General features: G+C 45.8%; 1 protein-coding gene across 1 annotated transcript in view; it reads left to right on the top strand.

The window, feature by feature from the left end:
* LOC148024637 (U5 small nuclear ribonucleoprotein helicase) overlaps positions 1-18,956 on the top strand; it is a 276,793-nt gene that overhangs the window by 227,551 nt on the left and 30,286 nt on the right. Inside the window, exons 31-37 of the mRNA XM_087694266.1 lie at positions 13,906-14,028; positions 14,151-14,240; positions 14,329-14,454; positions 14,543-14,605; positions 14,716-14,804; positions 14,893-14,983; positions 15,462-15,611. Coding sequence (XP_087550392.1) covers positions 13,906-14,028; positions 14,151-14,240; positions 14,329-14,454; positions 14,543-14,605; positions 14,716-14,804; positions 14,893-14,983; positions 15,462-15,611 — 732 coding nt within the window. The remainder of the gene's footprint in view (positions 1-13,905; positions 14,029-14,150; positions 14,241-14,328; positions 14,455-14,542; positions 14,606-14,715; positions 14,805-14,892; positions 14,984-15,461; positions 15,612-18,956) is intronic.

The following is an 18,956-nucleotide window of genomic DNA, read 5'->3' as shown; positions in this document are numbered from 1 at the left end:
CGCTCAAAGATTGGCAGGGTTATTAGGATGAATCTCACCGAGCTAGATGTTAGGAGGACATGGTTGGCACCAGCATAAGCCAGGGAGAAAGATGGCTTTCTACAGAGAGCATCCTCTCCATACTACTAAGGATGGACTTTCGAGATAATGGGATCGGATGTGCTATTGGTCAATTACGCATGTCTTCACATCGGGTAGAGATTGAGATTGGCAGATACATATCCATACCACCAGAAGAGTGCATATGCCAGATATGGTAGCCAAAGACAGAGACAACGGAGCACCATATTTGCCAATGCCTAGCATACTACAATATGCAAGGCCATTTTCACTATTTATTCAGGGACAAATTTGGGCTACTATCTAGAGTCATGGATTTTGTTGCCCAGCGGTGCCTTGGTCTCTTCCTCTTAGAGATATAGTGGCTTCATGACTTGGTCCTTAGGAATACAATAGGTCGAGTGTTGGGAATAAAGGGCCATCGTGCCTTTATATGTGAACGGGTGTGAATACACCCTTAGCACATTTGTACTTTTATATATATCTATTCAAAAACCTAAAGAGGTACACTAGTATTTGTACTGAACAAGAAAGGTGTCCTGCTCACTCTCCTTTTTACTCACTGTTCTCTCTCTCTACTCTGTGTGTGTGTGTGTGTGTGTGTGTGTGTGTTATCCATCACGTTCACTCTCAGCTCTGCATCAAGCAGTAGTCCAACAAACTAGTATGAAAGGTGATGGTCCACGCAAGTAGCCGCAACATTGATAGTAATAGGCAGTAGTCGTCAGATGCAGACGACAGCCATAGTTGGTGCACAAGCACTAGTTATGAGCAGCGATAGTAGTCAATCCCAGGTGGCTGACAAGTAGTGCAGGTAGGCGTCAGACAGTGCTCAGTTGGACAAGACCTACACGCAGCATGAGAGGCGACAGGACTGATGAAGGCCAGGTGGCATGCGACAAGATACAGAGGCCACGCGACTAACGGGTCGCACGACTGGCATGCAAGGTTGGACGGATTGACAAAGGCATGTGTGGCAGGCGACAAGATTGACGAAGGCTAAGTCAATGGGGATCAGGGCTGATGGGAGCTAGATGGGCAAGTCAACATCCCTCTTTAATAAATTTGAAATTTTCAGTTTTTATTCCTTCTCTTCTAGGTGTTCGCATGCATAAGCACAGATCATACATGTTTGCAAATTCCTGTGAATTTTGGGGCTGGTGCACAGTGGATCCGAGAAATTTAGGGATTTGTCTAGATCCGCATCAAGCTCCAACATCTAGGACATCAAGGCTCCAACATCCAGGACATCCAAGTTCCAACATAAGTATGATGATATAATTGTCTGACAACAATAAATGAAAATGTAATAAGTTGTCTTAGCTCCGCATCAGGCCCCAACATCTAGGACATCAAGGCCCCATCCAGAGGTAGCTTATAGATTTCCTCGGGAGAGACCTTCCGAAGTTTTCAACATAGCCACAATCTCAGTCATCTACACATACATGAGGAGTATTGATTGATCGAGCTGTCGAGCTTGGCCGATCCAAACGTTCGAGACTGTGACACAGGTGTCAACGACATTTCCATAGCACTACATGAAGATACCATGAGATATGCAAGTATTGGGGACATACTACTAGTGGGAGACTTTAATGCCCGAACAAGAAGTGAGCAGTCGGCCTTTTATGATACTGAACATGAAATGTTTAAGGAATTGGCATTGGATGAACTAGGGCTTGTCATGACATCTCAAGATAAGGAGGTGACAGCATATGGATCCCATCTGCTAGCTTTGGGAAGTGCTCACAGATTGGCTATATTCAATGGCATATTAAGATGGCTGGGAGTGGATGCTTTCACTTGTTGGAACAACAAAAAAGGGGCCAGTGTAGTGAACTATGTAATGGGCTCGCTAGCGTTAATTCCAGAAATTAAGCATTTTGAGATATCTGAAAATCCGATCAGCATAGCGGTCGACCATGTGATCCTAAAACTTACTCTGGCATGTAGACAGAGACAAGAAACATACACACAGTCACACACATTCCCGCAACCATTGGGGTCCTAGAGGATATGTAGTGGTGTATTTATGCATTGTATGAAATCGTGACAGGGAGAGTATGAGTGCGTGGAGGCACAACAGACTCAGTGTCTAGCATGGTGGGTGTAAAGCAAGGTTGTCCCGTCTCTTCTTTGTTGTTTGGACTATACATTGATGAGATTTCTGATTACATGCAGAGATGGGGTGGTATTGGAGCCAACTTGGCTGGGGTACTAATACCAATTTTGTTATATGTTGATGATGTGGTGCTTATCTCAAATTCACCAAAGGGACAACAATGGCATCTAGATGCATTACATGTGTTCTGTGAAGATAAAGGTCTCAAGGTTAATCTTGGAAATACTAAAATTATGGTCTTTAACAACTTAGCAGCTTGGGTGACACGCTCACAGCACCACTTTATGTATGACGGTTAGCCTATGGAAATGGTTAGACAATATGTATACCTCGGGGTCACTTTCAAAGGGCCACAGTTTTCATGGAAGGAGACTTCAGAGGCCAGGCTTGCACGGGCATATGCAACTTTGGGTACTGTAGAGCGGCAGTGTGCACACATACAATTTCAAGAGCCTTCTCCCAAATTTTGGCTTTTTGACACTTTAGTTATACCCACACTGCTCTATGGGGCAGCCATTTGGGGCCCAAGCCTTTATCATACTAGATGAATGCCACCTATGTACTATGATGGATTGGAAGCACAACATTATGTTGGTTGGGAATACATGGAAAGACCACTGGTAATGATGATAGCATGTATGATAAGTCCAAAAGCCTCAGTACCACAAGAGATCAGCCCGTAGAATTGGGCGTTGAACCCATGGTAGTTGAGGCATTATTCCAAACAATTACTTTCCTCTAGAGGATATGGCAGCTCCCTAAAGACCAATATCCTAGACTAGCTCTCGACTCTTCAAGACAACTTGGAGCAGAGGGACATAGACAGTGTTGGTATGCACATATGAGCACATGGCTGAACTTACGTGGGATGGCAACTCCCTAAAGACCAATATCCTATGAGTGAACTTACAGTGTTCAGCCACGGACCTCTGGCCTTTTAGAGACGTTAATATAGATCCATCCCACCAAAGGAGCGCATATGCCAGATATCCCAATTAGAGCCAAAGATGACAGAGGAGCATTATATCTATCGCTGCCCAGCGTATTATGAGGTCCGTGGTCGTTTCCACTGTCTCTTTAGAGACGGGTTTGGACCACTATCCAAAGTCATGGACTTTACCGATGAGTGATGCCTTGGTCTCTTTCTTCTTGAGATACAACGGCTTTATGACATGCGCCTCAAGAGTAGAGTTGCTATAGGACATCGAGGCCCTTCACAGAGGCAGCTCACTGACTTCTTTGCAAAGGAGACTCAAAAGACTTCAATACAGTTACAGCCACAGTCCACACGAGAGCCTCTCTCACCGCCATAGTCCACACACAGACAAGGAGTACTGATTGGTCGAGCCGTTCAGCTTAGTCAATCCAAACGTCTTAGGCCTCGACATAGACACTGACGACACCTTCATAGGCGGATACAAGGGATTATTGCTCACGCTAGAGCTAGGTCCTCCATACTCACATGCGATTGTACCATTTGGAGCTCATTGTTAATAGATAGAGCTCTATGTTTTACACACAGCCATAGTTAGTTTCCTTTCTTATTTTACTTTGTGCTACATACATATTTTTCTCAGATAGTTGTACCATCATACACATGATTGTAACTTATGGTCTCATAGGTCATTTTGGCCTTTTGTAGACGTTAATATATCATTTCATTTCTCTCTCTCTCTCTCTCTCTCTCTCTCTCTCTCTCTCTCTCTCTCCCCACTATTCGGCCAGTATATATGGACACCCATCTCTTCCATAGCGTACGGGTGGCTATCGGACAGATTTGCACCTCCTTACATAGGCTTTAGATGGAGACAAGTAGATGCACAAATACCTTAGCAGAGGATAGGACTTGCTAGCTTTGTGGTCGAGAGCCTAAGACGAAGGAGCACTACATATGCAGATGCACAATATACTATGACATACAAGGATGGTACCACTGCCTCTTCCGTGATGGATTTGGACCCGTCATGGAGTACGACAACTAGAGGTGCCTTTGTTTACTTGTGAATTTCCAAATTTATTGATTCTAACTTCATTATGTGTAATCTTATAGGTTAGTTTGCAAAACGTTGTGCAAGTTGTCACAGACAATGCCTCTAATTGTGACTTTATGGAACGGAAACTTTAGGCCGAGTCGGAGCGGATAAAGATATAGACAAGTTGGAGTGGGTGAAGAGAATTGTGGACAATGCTTGCACAATTGTCGGTTTCATCAACGCCAAAGTTCAAGTTTTTGCAATTTATGGCTCATTCTTGGACTTGGGAGTTGAAAAAGCATTCAAAGGCACACTTCATGGCCATGTGACTCCTCAGGTGTCTCTATGACGTTCACAACAGGCTCAAAAAGACTTGTTTTTTATGAGTTCAAGGAATGGCTTGAAGGAGAGTCCACATCGAGTCAAGTGGAAGCGAAGGCATGCAATCGCTTTACTTGAAGGAGGACTTAGGATGGATGTGAGGGGCATTGCCATTGTTGTCAATTCCATGTACAAGGTGCTTTGCATGATCGACGTGGAGGGGTCTACTATTGGCTTCCTCTATTATCTTATGGCGAAGGCAATACAGGAGGTACCAGAACTGACCAGGATGGGGAGGCTTCTTCTTCGTGGTAATCTTTTTTCTTTTTAAATCATGAATCGTGCTTCTTTTAATTTTTAGAATTCACATTGTCTCACTTTCTCTCTTTCCACCATCCAACAATGATCTACCCTCTATCTCTCCCTGTAAATTTCTCTCTTATACCTTTCTAATGACATCTTGGACATCATGCCAAAGAGAAGTTATTTCCCTATTGATGAAGAAGAGATGGATCATGGGAGTGGATTTCTGCCTGCTTGCATCACGAAGAACAGACCCTGGCCGCCCCAATTGCGCATGAAGTGACCTCGGAGCTCCTGACGAGCCCTGGCCTCGCCTTGCACCTGATCCCATCGGCCGCGGAGGGAGTGGATGATGGAGGTCTAGAGCTCTGCTAAGCTCACATGTGCGAAAAGTCTCTCTCCGCCGAAAGCCTCTTGACACCGCGCCTTCCAGATATGCCATCCAATAAGACTCCCTATGATCTCCCATACCTTCGAGCGGTCTGCTGTGGGCTCTAATACCTAGCAGATGGGTACAGCCTCCAAACCGACCACTGCGCACGAGCCTGCCTCGATAATGAATATTGTGTCCTACATCTTGGCCTTATACAGAAGGTGATGGCCCTGGCTTACTGCCAACCAACAGAAAGCTCCCCATGAAATACATCCAAGGCCGGGTGCTATACGGCAAAGGATGCGGCATGCTCCTCTCCACACGAGCTGCGCCTCCTCACATGACCAAAGGCAGTGCTTTGGGGTTTCTAGAGGCTGATGTGTGCAACGCTTACAACCTCCCTCCTGCATTTGGGCAAGCCAACTTCCCACCGCCAAGCCTCCATGTGCCACCAGCCATAAGAAATACGACACCCTCCTCGGCCTCCAACTATCCCATAGGCGACGCCAAAAGGTCCGTCGGAAGGGCTTCGTGATGTTGTGCTCCGCCCAGTGCCTTCTACGTAACGGCGTCCACTCCATATCCTCCTGCATCAGTACACGTCTGCCAATCCTGGCAGAGTACTCTAGGAACTTGGGTGGCTTCTTGGCAACCGCAGAGGCCCGCCATAGCCACTCTCTTGGATCCCACTCTAGCTCATCAAGTGGTTCACCCTCCTAGATCCAAGGCGCCACTCCCTGAGCTCCTTACAAAAAACATAGGGGTCCAGTCGCCATGTCTTCCCCTAAAGCCCACCACCCGAATCCTCCTCCACGAAAGGGTGGCAATCCCCTCATCCTGCTGCCCTCTATCAAGGGCCAGATGTCCCCCCTCCTGAACGGCGAAGAAAGTCCCCTGCGGGGCGCCACCCACTCTGCCTGCCACCTGAAGGGGGATGCGTGTTGGTGAAAACCTAGCTGCCCATACTCATGGGAGCGGATGGAGCAACCTATCCATGCGTTTGCGATAGGATAGAACACGGTAGGATAGGGCAAAGGTGTGAGGAAGGTGGTGGCAACGTCCCAACAATTGTAGGCAGCAGCAATGGATGGGAGGAGGGTAGTGTTCGTCACGCGTTACCATTCAATGCATGGCCTACACCAATCATGACTAGGCTGGAGACATGGTTAGTTAGCTGTTCCATGGTGGCTCCACGATCTCTCTTAGTGAGCGCTTGTTCCTTCAATTGGCATGGAGGCTTTTCCTGCCAAGGCTGACCCTCAGGCATCTCTTTAATGTCAGTATAGCGGTTGCTTCTCCAACACAACTCTTCCATCTGAGTAGCTTCTATGTCCACTTGCTCATTAGGTTCTTGGCACCACACAGCTGACATCAGTTCCTTCTCGTTTGGATCAGCTTTGATGGTTTGAAAGGGGGTTGTTTTCAAATTTCTTCACATGGTAGATATAGGATTTAGTATTATCTTGTATTCTTGGACATCCGCATCTGGGATCCCTTTAGCTTCAATGGTTTTTATGAAAGGAACTCAATGTGCACACCACTCATCATCCTTTCTGCCTACTCACCAAATGTTACCATCATCATCTACCCTCACCATCATCATCATCATTTGGAGGTGTTGCCCTTGCTGGCGGCCATCTACATTAGGATCTTGGCTGCTGTCAGCCTGTTTATGGACACTTCCTGCTGCCACCAACTGCTGTGGCATCCATCAGCTGTGTGTGGTTTCTGCCAGCGATCTCAACCTGATTTGCTGCTGTTTAGAGGTTCTCCTTCCTACTGCAGCTGCCTGGACATTATCTACAATATTGTCCACTCTCTAGATCAATAGGTGATATCATTGCTGGCCTCGGGGACCTGCTTCCAGCCCTGGCAACCTATTTTTCAGCTGGGCAGCCTGTTTTCTATATGCATTTTGGATTGGATCAGCTGCGTGTTACATCATCTTCTTCAGTTTGATTAGCCTTTTTCTACCACAGTAGGTCATGATCAGATTTTGCACCTTGTACATTGGGTTTTCAGTCACAGGCACTCCTTTTTTTGGCCCTTGACTGCTGTGTGGCATCACCCTCAGCTTCAGTCGGTTGCATCTATGATTTGGTGGTACTGCTGCACTCTCGATCTATACATGGAGGATGACGCTCTTTGGCACTCTTCCTCAGCCCCCTCCCATTAGAATCAGAGGTTGTTAGACATCTTTGCTCTTTGAGCATCATATCTGTATCATCATCTTTATTTTTACATGATATCACTCTTGCTCCCACAAGAGTCAGTGGTTGTTGGACATCTCTGCTCATTGAGCATCATATCTGTATCAACTTCTTTGTTCAGTCATATTCAGCCTTCATTCATTCATTAGATTCTACTCTCCCAGTTGTGCACTTTTCTATTTTTGTCTGTATGAGCTTCTTCATCAACCTCTTTAGTTAAGGCAAAGGGGAGGAATTCTTTAGTTTTACTTGCCATTTTCAAATGTGAATGGTTTTTTAGGTCATGCTTTTCATAGCTAAGATCTCTCTGTGTCACTGAGTTTCAAGTAAGAAGAGATCCAAACATCTGTGATCCTTAAACTTTATGACCTTGCGTGGAGATTTAAAGCCTTCCTGGAAAAGGCAATAGTATCTCCCATGGATCTCATAATATACTGTGAAGCGGCATGTGTATATGTAATGCTCCTTTCAGTTGGCCGGTTGAGAGCATAACTAACAGGCTACCCCCTCATATCTGCCCATCTCTGTTCTCAGCTGGTGGGGGAAAGTACTGGATTTTTGAATGGCACTTGGAACATCATGTGACAAATACATATCTAAATAAGGTGGACATGAGACAAAACCATTTGGGCAGCGATGTATAAAATGATTCTAGTAATTAGGCATCTTTGTATCTAGAGGCTGTGGGGATCGGATCCTTGTCCTTTCTACATCGAGCTTCACAATGTTCCTTTTGATCACACTATTCAGCTCAAAGTGGTTGAGAATAAGGCAAGGAATTTAAGGCTGTAGGCAAAGGACTCCCATGAATCTAGTTACCACATTCATACGGCAGAAAAAGGGTATCTCAATCGGCCTTTCCATGAAGGTATCACTCTAGGCCGACTTTCCTAGATCCCAGTTGAAACTCTGCGAGCCCTGTCTGATTTATTGTAAAGCAGAAAGTTTCAAGTATTTCATGAAATAATGAAGGCACAAAAGCAGCTGATTTTTTTTTTGCAAGTAAAATGTGGCTAATTATATTTCCTAGGAGGCTGATTACAACGAAGTGCACATGCTCGACAGACTAGCTAGAGCTGATGCAAATCACAAATCCATCATGTATACAAGCCTCTCAAGGTGGTTTGGGGGGGATCGGGGCAAGAAGCCATTTGGGGCTGCCCACCTGCATCATGAACAGGTCATAGCTGCCCCAAGTGCGCTGAAAGTGAAGATGGAGCTCCTGACAAGCTCGAGACTTGCCCTGCACCTGGTCCCACTGGCCGCGGAGGGATTGGATGTTGAAAGTCCAAAGCTCTATTAAAGTCACATGTACTGAAAGGTACTCCCCGCCAAAAACCTCCTAATAGTGTGCCTTCCAAATGTGCCATCATGTAAGACTTCCTATGATCTCCCATACCTCTGAGTGTTGTGATGTGGGCTCCGATACTTTGGTGGCTAGGTAAAGCCTCTAAGCCGACCATTGCGCAAGACCCAACCTCAATGATAAAAATTGTGTCTTGCATCCCGGCCTCATACAAAAGGTGACGACCTTGGCTAACTGCCTGCCACCAAAAGCCCCCCACAAGATGCATCCAAGGCTGGGTGCCACATGGCGTAGAATACGGCAAGCTCCTCTCCACACGAGCTATGCCGCCTCACAAGACCAAAGGTAGTACTTTGGAGTTTCCAAGTGTTGCTGTGGGCAGTACTTACAACCTCCATCCTGCTACATCTAAGCCAACCAACTCCCAAGAGCTAGACCTCCATGTGCCAAAAGCCAAAAGAAATATGACACCCTCCTTGGCCTTCAAATGTCCCAAAGGCAACGCTAGAAAGTCCGACGAAAGGCATCCGTGATGCTGTGCTCCACCCAGTATCTGCTATGTGAAGGCGCCCAATCCATGTCCTCCTGTATCAGTACATGTCTACCAATACTGGCTATGTATTGCAAGAACCTCAGTGGCTTCTTGGCAACCGCAATGACCGGCCCTAGCCACTCTCTAGGGTCCCACTCCAACTCATCAAGCGGTCTGCACTCCCATATCCAAAGGCACCACTCGCAGAACTCCTCCTAGGGCACATAAGGGTCCAGTTACTAGGTCTTCCCGTGGAGACCAACCACACAAATCCTCCTCCAAGGAAAGACAACAATCTCCTCATCCTACTGCCCTCTATCAAGGACCAAACCCCTCCCATCCTGCACGATGAATAAAGTCCCGTAAGAGACACCGCCCACTCTACCTACCACTTGTAAGGGGATACCTGCCGGTGAAAATCTAGGAGCTAGCTCTCACTAGGCTCCACCGGCTCTTGGATTGAGGGGTCAAGCCACTCCTGAGGGGTCGCTGAGTCAATCTCCCTCCTCCTCATCTCAGCTCCTCACTGACAACCTGATACCCACTGCAACACATCTTGATCTGCCATCTTGTACACCTCCTGCCACGTCTTGATAGTATGAGCAGGGCCAACCCAGTGGATGTGGGGGCGCTCGCCAATCTGTATCCCGTCTTGATCTGGCCTGGGGGTTCTAGATCACCAACTGGTGGTCTATCTCCTCGTGGCATCTTGGGAGCCTCTGAACTAGGGCCTTGCGAAGGCCTTGCCACACTCCAAGTAAGTTGCAGAGAAAGGAAGATCGGGGTGGCGTGATCTCACCAGTCGTGAAGATCCATCTCAAGGATGGTCTCCAACTACCACCTAGCCTCAGTCTGCACTCTTGGAGACCCTCCTATAGAAGGACGTTCCAGGTCTGCCCGCCCGGAGTGAGACCACGGACCACTAGTTTGCCCAAAAGGGTCATGCTTTGGAACTCTGGGTCGATGATCCCAAGCCCTCCCTTAGACCAATGGCAGATATGGTTGCCTGTGCCACCTTGGCTCGGGAATCCCTAGAACCGTTTGAGCCGGCCCAGAGAAAATTCTACACTAGGTGGCAAAGCTGAATCACACAAGATGAGGAGAAGCACCAACAAGAGGCTATGTACCATGCTGTCGCTAGGAGGACTTGGTTGACCACCAGGGCTTGGCTCGCTAAGGAAAGGCGGACAGTGCTCCAATAGGACAACTTTCTTCTAATAGTTTCGAGAACTGGAAGAAACTGTTGGGTAGGAGTGATGTTGAGTCCCAACTAGAACCCTAGATATCGGACGGTCTATCCCCTGCACATCCATTTGAACCCCGAGTGGATACTCCACTCCGTGCTAGAGTCCGGATCTATAAAAAAAACCAACCGACTTTCACTAGTTGATTTTCGCTCCAACTGCAGTGCAAAATACCTCCAAAGCTAGTCTCGCTCTCTCCACATTAACTCATCATCCTCTACATAAAGGGTGGTATCATCTGCATACTCTGAGTCCAGCAGGTCTGTCTACTCTCTCACCCGAAGTCGAAGGCCACATAGCCCACTTACACGTGAGCGAAGGAAGTAGGACATCGCCTCCACTAAGAGTAAGAACAGATACGGAGCAAGAGGTCAGCCTTGCCAGACAGATCTCTGTAGCCGAAACTCCTCTCCCCTCCTGCCACCTATGAGAACCCTGCTAGTGGCTAATCTGTAAAGTGCAGAAACCCCGCAAATCCATGCCTAGGGGAAGCACAACCTCACCGTGGTGCCCTCTAAGAAGTCCCAGTTAACCCTGTCATAGGCCTTCTCGAAATCCAGGAGTACAGCCAATCCTTGACCATTGTGCTGAGGCCACTCAGTTGCCAAGAAGAAAGTAAAGACGTTGTCTAGGATGCTCCTATCCTAGACAAAACCTGTCTGGGTGTCATGAATGATGGGAGCACGGGGTGGAGTCAACTACCAATCATCTTGGCCAGTGCCTTATAGGCCACTAACAACAAGTTGATCAATCTCCACTGGGTCAGCACCAATCGGTCTCCCCCTTTGGGGAAGAGACTGACAAGACTTGCCGATAAACTCCCTGGCATCTGTCCTAGGCTGAAAATCTCCTAAAAGGCCTGTAGTAGGGGGTCCTTCATCACCTCCCAGTAGGTAGTGAAGAAGGCCTTAGAAAGACCATCCTCACTTGGGCATTTCTACCTATCCTGTGCATGGAAGGCCTCAGCTAACTCCTTCTCTATGATGAGGGACGGAATGCAATCCTAGACCTGCTTTCTACAACGCTATACTCTGGCTGAGACTGCCTCTTGCTGACAAAGCTGTCTATAGAAGTCAGTAGCAATCTCCATTACCTCATCTGGGCTAGAGCGAATCCTCCTGTACTGATCATGGAGGCTGCGAATTTGATCTCCTAAGGTGCGAGGCTGATGCATCTGGAAAAACTCCCTGCACATCATGTCCTCCTTTCGCGCCCAAAAGTCGCCTGTCCTCAAGACCGGCGAGGGCTGCCTGTGTGCACATCTCCTGCATGTGGAGAGTGGGATCCCCTAGTGCCTCCTAAAGTAGTGTCTGAGTGACTGCTAGGCCTTGCTTGAGTGCTCTCTCCTCCTCCCAACGTTGTTGCCTGCCCTATAGGGCTGCCTCTTGGCAAATCGTGCTCGACTCGGCTAAGACATCTGCAACCTCCTCTGAGATCGGGTCCCTCTTGTCCCACTCCCTAGTCTAGAGTTGCTCAATATGCCTCCTCACCTCCTCCCTCCTATAGATCTAGTCAGGGATCTGATAGGATCGTGTGTCAAGGACTGAAATGAGAGCTCTAGTGTGAGGAGAACCGGATAGTGATCAAGCAAGGTGGTGCCAGTCAACTACCCTACCTGGCCTCTTGAGAGCACCCCCACTCTCCCACATAGAACCAGTCCAACCGCTCCAAAAGAGCTCCGCCCAGCCAGCTGTATCCCCAAGAGAAGTCTAGCGACCTCTCCCTCTTGTGAAAAGTTGAGTCCCGCCAAGCATCATGTGCTCCTACCACAAGGAGAAAGACCTCCCATGCATCCTGCTTCTCCCCTATAATACCCTAGCTTTCTTTGCCTCTGCCGTGATGGTCCTCTAAGGCCTCCAGGTTGGTCAAGTCTCCTCCAACAATTCAAGAGTCCACCTCTGGAAGTCTTGCTACAATCTCGATCCAAAACTTGTTGCGCACCCTAACCTCCGTAGGAGAGTAGACATTGAGGACTCCAAGGCATGAGTCCCCTAAATCTAGTTTGATCCATAGGGCCCTCCTTGCCACAATCGTCCCATGGTTTCGCACACAAGTGGTAAGGCTTGGGCCAATAGAGGTGCATACGCCTCCACTCCTACCATGGGCATCGATGGAGTACTCCTAGTAGGTGTGTGAGCTACTTAGAAGTACCTTCCCTACCCGATGGGCTTGGGCATGGATGAGCTTGTGCTCCTGAAGAAGTAAGATGTCGATCTATCCGGCAAGGGTAGGGTGCAACTCCTGCCAAACAATCAATTTCTTGGAACCACATGCCCCACTGTAGTAGAGGCTGTTCACATTCCAGGATGCTAGGTGTAAACTCATGGGGAAACTTGTGACTGACCGAACAGGCATTTGTTCAGTGTGGAAGCTGCTGATGAAGAAGAAGAGCTATGGGGCATGCGAATGCGCTTTGCTGCAAGCCTAGAGGGTGAACTCCATTTCCCTATGGTGGCTCTCGGGTGGACCATGGGGGTAATAGATGCTCCAAGCGGTACCACCATGGCGTCTATCAGCCAAGCTGAGGCGTGACTGTGTATTGGTAGAAGCAGGCAGCCTGTGCAAGGGGCCACTCGATCACATCCATCGATGAGCTTCATTGGGTAGGGCCTCGAAAAATGATGCTCAAATGTGGGACCTCAGCTCCAACCCACTAGTTAATGTCCATCATGCACCCTGGCCACTGCTGGCAGAATAGTGCTAGCCCTCCTTCACCCATCCACTAGGAGATGTGGTCTACAATCTGGCCCCTCACTTCCTCCTCTATCTGTGTCATCGTCCAATCTCTTGAATGAGAGGTTTGAAAGAAGAAAGCATAATTTGGTCCATCCAATGGTGGTGCTAGTAAATGAACCTTGCCGCTCCTTGACTTGCAGACCACGAAGATACCCACCTCCAGAGGTAGTGGAAACTTTCCGCACTCTGCAACTCTCAAATAGGACCACGGACCATTGCAGAAAAACTCGTGTGGGAGCAACTGTGCCTATCGAGGGAAAGTGTGACCGAGCTACTGGGCCAGATGAGCTAGTGGCTGTGTGGGGAGGGGGGGGCTGGGCTGCTGGTGAGGAGAAGATATGGGCATGTGAGGCTCATCACCCCCTGTGCAAAGGGGGAGAATGGGTTGTCTTTTTTTTTGGTGGGGGGGCGGGGGGTTTGATAGAAGCTCATTGCATGAACCAATAAATTGAAAGCTTTTAGAATATTTGCAGAAAGTGGATAAATTTGAAGATAACCAACAAGACAGACAAGGCAATGGTAAAGGATCAGTCTAAATGATTAAGGAATTGTCTAGGACACTTTAAGCTATGCAAATGTAAGTTACACTTGAGCACTAAATATTTGCTTTATTTTATTGGCATACAAGCTTTTGCATTTTTCAATGTAATCTACTGAATGTCTCTACAGTTGGTATCAACTCTAAGCTGAAATCAAAACTCCCACTGCATTGTGTACTTTGTTAGGCGTTTCACACACTGTACCATACCGACAACAATGTACTTCTGGGGGCCCCTACAGGAAGTGGGAAGACCATCTCATCAGAATTGGCCATGCTTCATCTCTTCAACTGTTACCCTGATATGAAGGTACTGCCCAATATTCTTTTTTCCTTCCTAACTCAGATGCTAGACATTTCTGTGCTTATATGGAGTCAAGTTTCTACTGATTTTTGGAAAAGATCAGTCACATATGTTATGGAAAACTGCAGGTAATATATATTGCTCCATTAAAGGCTCTTGTTAAAGAGAGGATGGATGATTGGAAAAGGGGCCTGACAAAGATACTCAACAAGCGAATGGTAATTTATCTTAATATAGTAATCTGTTTATTTTAATTACCTAAGGGAATACACATGAACTCACCAGGTGGTTTGACTGATGCCACAGGTTGAACTTACAGGTGACTATACACCTGATTTGAAAGCCCTTTTATCAGCAGACATAATTATTTCAACACCTGAAAAATGGGACGGCATCAGTAGGAACTGGCACAATCGTTCTTATGTAACAAAGGTCTTCCATATGCTTACACACCTTGTTATGAAGTGATGTCTTGCCAGAGTTCTGTCACTCTTACAATATCTTGTGTTTTTGCGAGCAGGTTGGCTTGATGATTATTGATGAGATTCACCTACTTGGAGGAGACCGTGGACCGGTTCTGGAGGCAAGTTCCCATCTCTTAGATGCTTTTGACTTTTTAAAATGTGTTAGTACAGTTTTGCACAACGACAAAACATTCGTATCAGGTTGCATGCCTTGACACATTACATCCAGGTTATTGTCTCTCGAATGCGGTACATCTCCTCCCAAACAGACAAGCCAATACGCTTTATTGGATTGTCAACAGCTCTTGCGAATGCTCGGTAAATTGTATTTCTGTAATATGATTCCTTTCTTTAAAGTGTAAGATCATTGTTGAAACTGGCAGCTGTATGCAAATGTTGAATGCAGTGATCTTGCGGATTGGCTGGGCATAAATGAAGTGGGGCTATTCAATTTCAAGCCAAGTGTTCGTCCAGTTCCTTTAGAAGTTCATATTCAGGTTTGGTGAAACCGACCTTATTGGCAGTGCCTGTGGTTGTTAGTTTATTTTGCATAATGCAACCACTCAAGTTCCACTTTGTATACTAGCTGTGGTTGCCACAACTGCATTGAGTTTCAGAACTGAACCAGCTTTGCAGGATTAAACTCTCTTGCCTTTATTTTAGTAACATGAATTGGAATTACTGCATGGGAACTCAAAACCAATTCCCTCATCCAACATGCAAATACACTTCCACTGTGCATGGCAACCCTTCTTTAGTGTAAAGCAGATATGTATCCCTTGCAACTATCTAATTTGAAAGTTGGCAGTGGACATATCATAGATATAGGAAGCCAAGTTCAAGCTGTCCTTTACAGAATTATTTTGATCTCACTTGTCACATGTGATAATACCAGTCTTATTCTTGTCTTCACTTGCTGAATCATCTGTAGTTACTCTCCTTGTTTTGATTTGTAGTGCTCTTTGTTTGCTACAGGGTTATCCAGGCAATTATTATTGCCCTCGAATGAACAGTATGAATAAGCCTGCCTATGCTGCCATCACAACTCACTCTCCAGTTAAACCTGTCTTGATTTTTGTGTCGTCTCGCCGTCAGACAAGGTTGACAGCCCTAGATCTTATCCAGGTAATTTTCTCAATGTCTTACTTGGGTGGCAAATCTCTTCGTTTCGTCATTGACATGTTTGAAATTAATCTGAATGTGGATAGTCTCACACTCAAAACTCACAAAGACGGAGGGAGAAATCAATATGTACAATGAACTGACTGATGCAGTGGCTGAATGGCACATGCCAGAACTGACTGATGTGTGTGATACAAACTAAGTCAATAAATAGACAGTTGGGGGGTGCAACTCGATGGTGCATTAATTGTGCACAAGATGTGTAAAGTAGGGGGTGCCAAACTGCAGGAACCAGCAATATAGCTGAAAATACAATAATGACTGAATAACAAGGAGTTTCAGCAGCTGTTCCTTCACAGCTCTAGTTGCCATAGCCTGTTCTGCATTCAATGGATGGCAACTCCCAGTAGTGTTACACTTCCCCTTCCTTGGCTCCTCCTCTCTCTCTCTCTCTCTCTCTCTCTCTCTTTCGTATCACACCACTTGAGGATTATGATGTTTTGCTTGTTATGCCTTGGTGTCTTCATATACATGCAGTCATTGACTCCCATAACAAAGAAATCACTTTTCAATACAAGGGCAAGACCCATACTCTTGATGTAAAGCTTAAAGGGAAATTAGTTCTAGCTGTATTTGCTTCCACTATTTCAAAAGTAATGAAAATTCATCTTTCAGCATACTTTGTCTTTGTTAAGGATAAAGATGATAATGTAAGTAAGGGGAACGTGTTTAAGTTGGATAAGGATCGCACAACATTCCTGAAAACATATGTTGATTGCTTTGCTCAACCACTTCTACAATAACTATCGCCTAAAAGGCTAGAGGACCACGGCATAGATTTGATCCCTAATGGTAGCCCTCCAAATAAGCTACTGTACAAGGTGAGTGCAGCCCAACAAGAGAAGATAGTGAGCCAAGTTAGTGAGCTATTAGAAAAAGGGCTAAATCAGCCCAGCTCATCTCCTTTTTGCTCCCCAGTGCTTTTAGTGTAGAAAAAGGATGGTCCATGGCATATGTGCATTGATTATCATGCTTTGAATAAAATCACAATAAAGAACTAGTTTTCGATCCCATGGATCAATGACATTTTGGATAGATTATAAGGGGGGCAGTGTTATATTTATAAGGTAAATTAAGGGAAACATGCACGAGGCATGACCGTCCGGGGTCTTGGGCGCCCGAACGGGGTTTAGGGGAGCCTAGAATTAAAGAGAGTCCAAGAATAGTAGGACTCACCAAGGTTTGACGGCTGGCAATCGGATCACGGTCAGTGTGGCCAGCAATGAACTAGGCAAGGCTGGGAGGTGAAACGCATCTCGTGCCCATTGAGTTTTCGGACTGATTTCTTCTAGTCTTCTTCTTGATCTTCTGAGTCTCATGACATTGGTATCAGAGCGGGCGCAGGCGTTGGATTCTTCTTCTTGAGAAGTCGTCGAATCATTCTGTCTTCAAGAGCCGACGGGTCTCGCTTCATTTACCCGTGAAGTTGTTCTTCTCCAGCGCCCTAGTGACACGTCATACGAAATTTGACGTGAGGTTTATCTTCGCCACGTCACTTATCATTTGGTGAAAAGAGGCTGTCCTTCACGTCTAACGCCGTATCTTGGATCACGTGAATTCCGTGAGACGCAAACAAATAAAATTGAGGCTACCCTCTGGTCTCTTTGTGACCAGCCGACTGCACGCTATCCTCTATTGTCTGGTATCTCTCTCGCCAGCTCCGACTGCACTTGTATGACAAGTACATGCTGGGCAGAGAACAAGTTCAGGAAAGGTGTATTGATGGTCTGCGTGATCATTAAGAAGGAGACTAAATACTAGTCGTTTCTGCAAATAAGCTCCATTTCCTGCGTGACCGGCTTAGTTCGGAAGATAAAAATTGTTCCTCACTCCCTCGGGCTTACTAATAAATCCAGCAACAGCTGCCCTGTCGTTATAACCAGGGAAGTACTTTACTTTGTATGCAAATTTCTTATCTTTGCTTTCCAATTCCAGTGTATTAATGGCAGAAAAAGGGAAAGAGGGAGTAATTGAAGGTTCTAGTTCTGGGGACCACCCTATGGTAGATCCCCATGAATCGGAGATGCAAGAAGAACAGTGAGAAGAATTCTTTGCTACACGAGAACAATTTGATGATCTTACTGCTCGTGTGCAGGCTTAGGGGGTTCAAATGGTATTTTTAACTCAAACACTCACTGAAATAAAATCTCAATTAACTTTATTGTTAGAAAGGGATAAAAATAAGATAGAAACCTCGCATGTCCCATCTTCATCGAAAGATTTAGATGTGACTATGCGAGATCCCAAGGAACCCCACCACAAGTTGAGGGATAATCCAGTTCTAAAAGATATGAAACCCCCTCAGTTTCACGCGGAGGAAAAAGATAGAAATAAATATATAATCTTTAATTTTCTCCAAAAATGGGAAGATTTACATAAACTTAAAAATACTCCGCCACATCTCCAAGCATTGGAGGCTAGTTTAACTTTGGGGCCTAAAGCGTATAAATGGTGGCGAACTTTAAAGGAGGCAAATAAAATACTTGAAACTTGGGCTCAATTTGAATCCACCTTTTTGAAAGAATTCCTTCCTGAAAATGAAATGGAAAGAAATTGGGAAGATTGGGATTATGTCAGACAAAAGGGAAGACCCTTGCTGACATATTTGGAGGAATATCGTGAGATAATCCTCAAATTGGAAGGAATAGATGAATTTCAAAAGACAAGAGGATTTATTAGGGGACTAGATAAAGCCTGTAAAAAGGAAGTAAAAAGGAGTTCACCTAAGACGGTGGAAGAGGCAATTAAATTTGCATTAATCAATGAAGATAGTATGCGTCCAGGTACACTCACTAGTCTCACTGATACGGAGCCCAAGTCTAAGGAATTGGAAACCTAAAAATTTGTGGGCAAATTTAAAAGAAAAATGCCATTTTTAAAGGGTAAAAAACAACCTTTTGAAAAGAAACAATATGTGAGGTCAAAGTTAAGTCCTGATGACTTTGATAAGGCCAAACAAGAAAAGTTGTGTTTCAATTGCCTATCCCCTAATCATGCTGCTTGGAATTGCCCTCAAAAGAAAAAGGGGGAAGACAAAGGAAAGGATAAGGACAAGGGCAAGGGAAAAGAAAAACAAATCCATGTAGTGCAGACCTTAGAATTAACGGGATATGAAAGGTATAAATCTTTAAAGGTCTTGCACATGGATGTACAACACAAGTGTTGTATGTCAACTTCTATGTGGCAGCCTACCTTTGGTCCACATGATTTACTTAGAGTGCATGGATTGATAGCTAGAAAGAGGGTTAGAGTCATGATTGATGACTCTGCTACACATAATTTTATAAA

This window comes from Lygodium microphyllum, chromosome 15 (assembly GCF_053477565.2).
Source record: "Lygodium microphyllum isolate KBCC chromosome 15, Lygodium_microphyllum_v1.1.10, whole genome shotgun sequence".
Lineage (NCBI taxonomy): Eukaryota > Viridiplantae > Streptophyta > Polypodiopsida > Schizaeales > Lygodiaceae > Lygodium > Lygodium microphyllum.
Note: the sequence above shows the minus strand (reverse complement) of the source record. Positions and strands in the feature narration are given on the sequence as shown.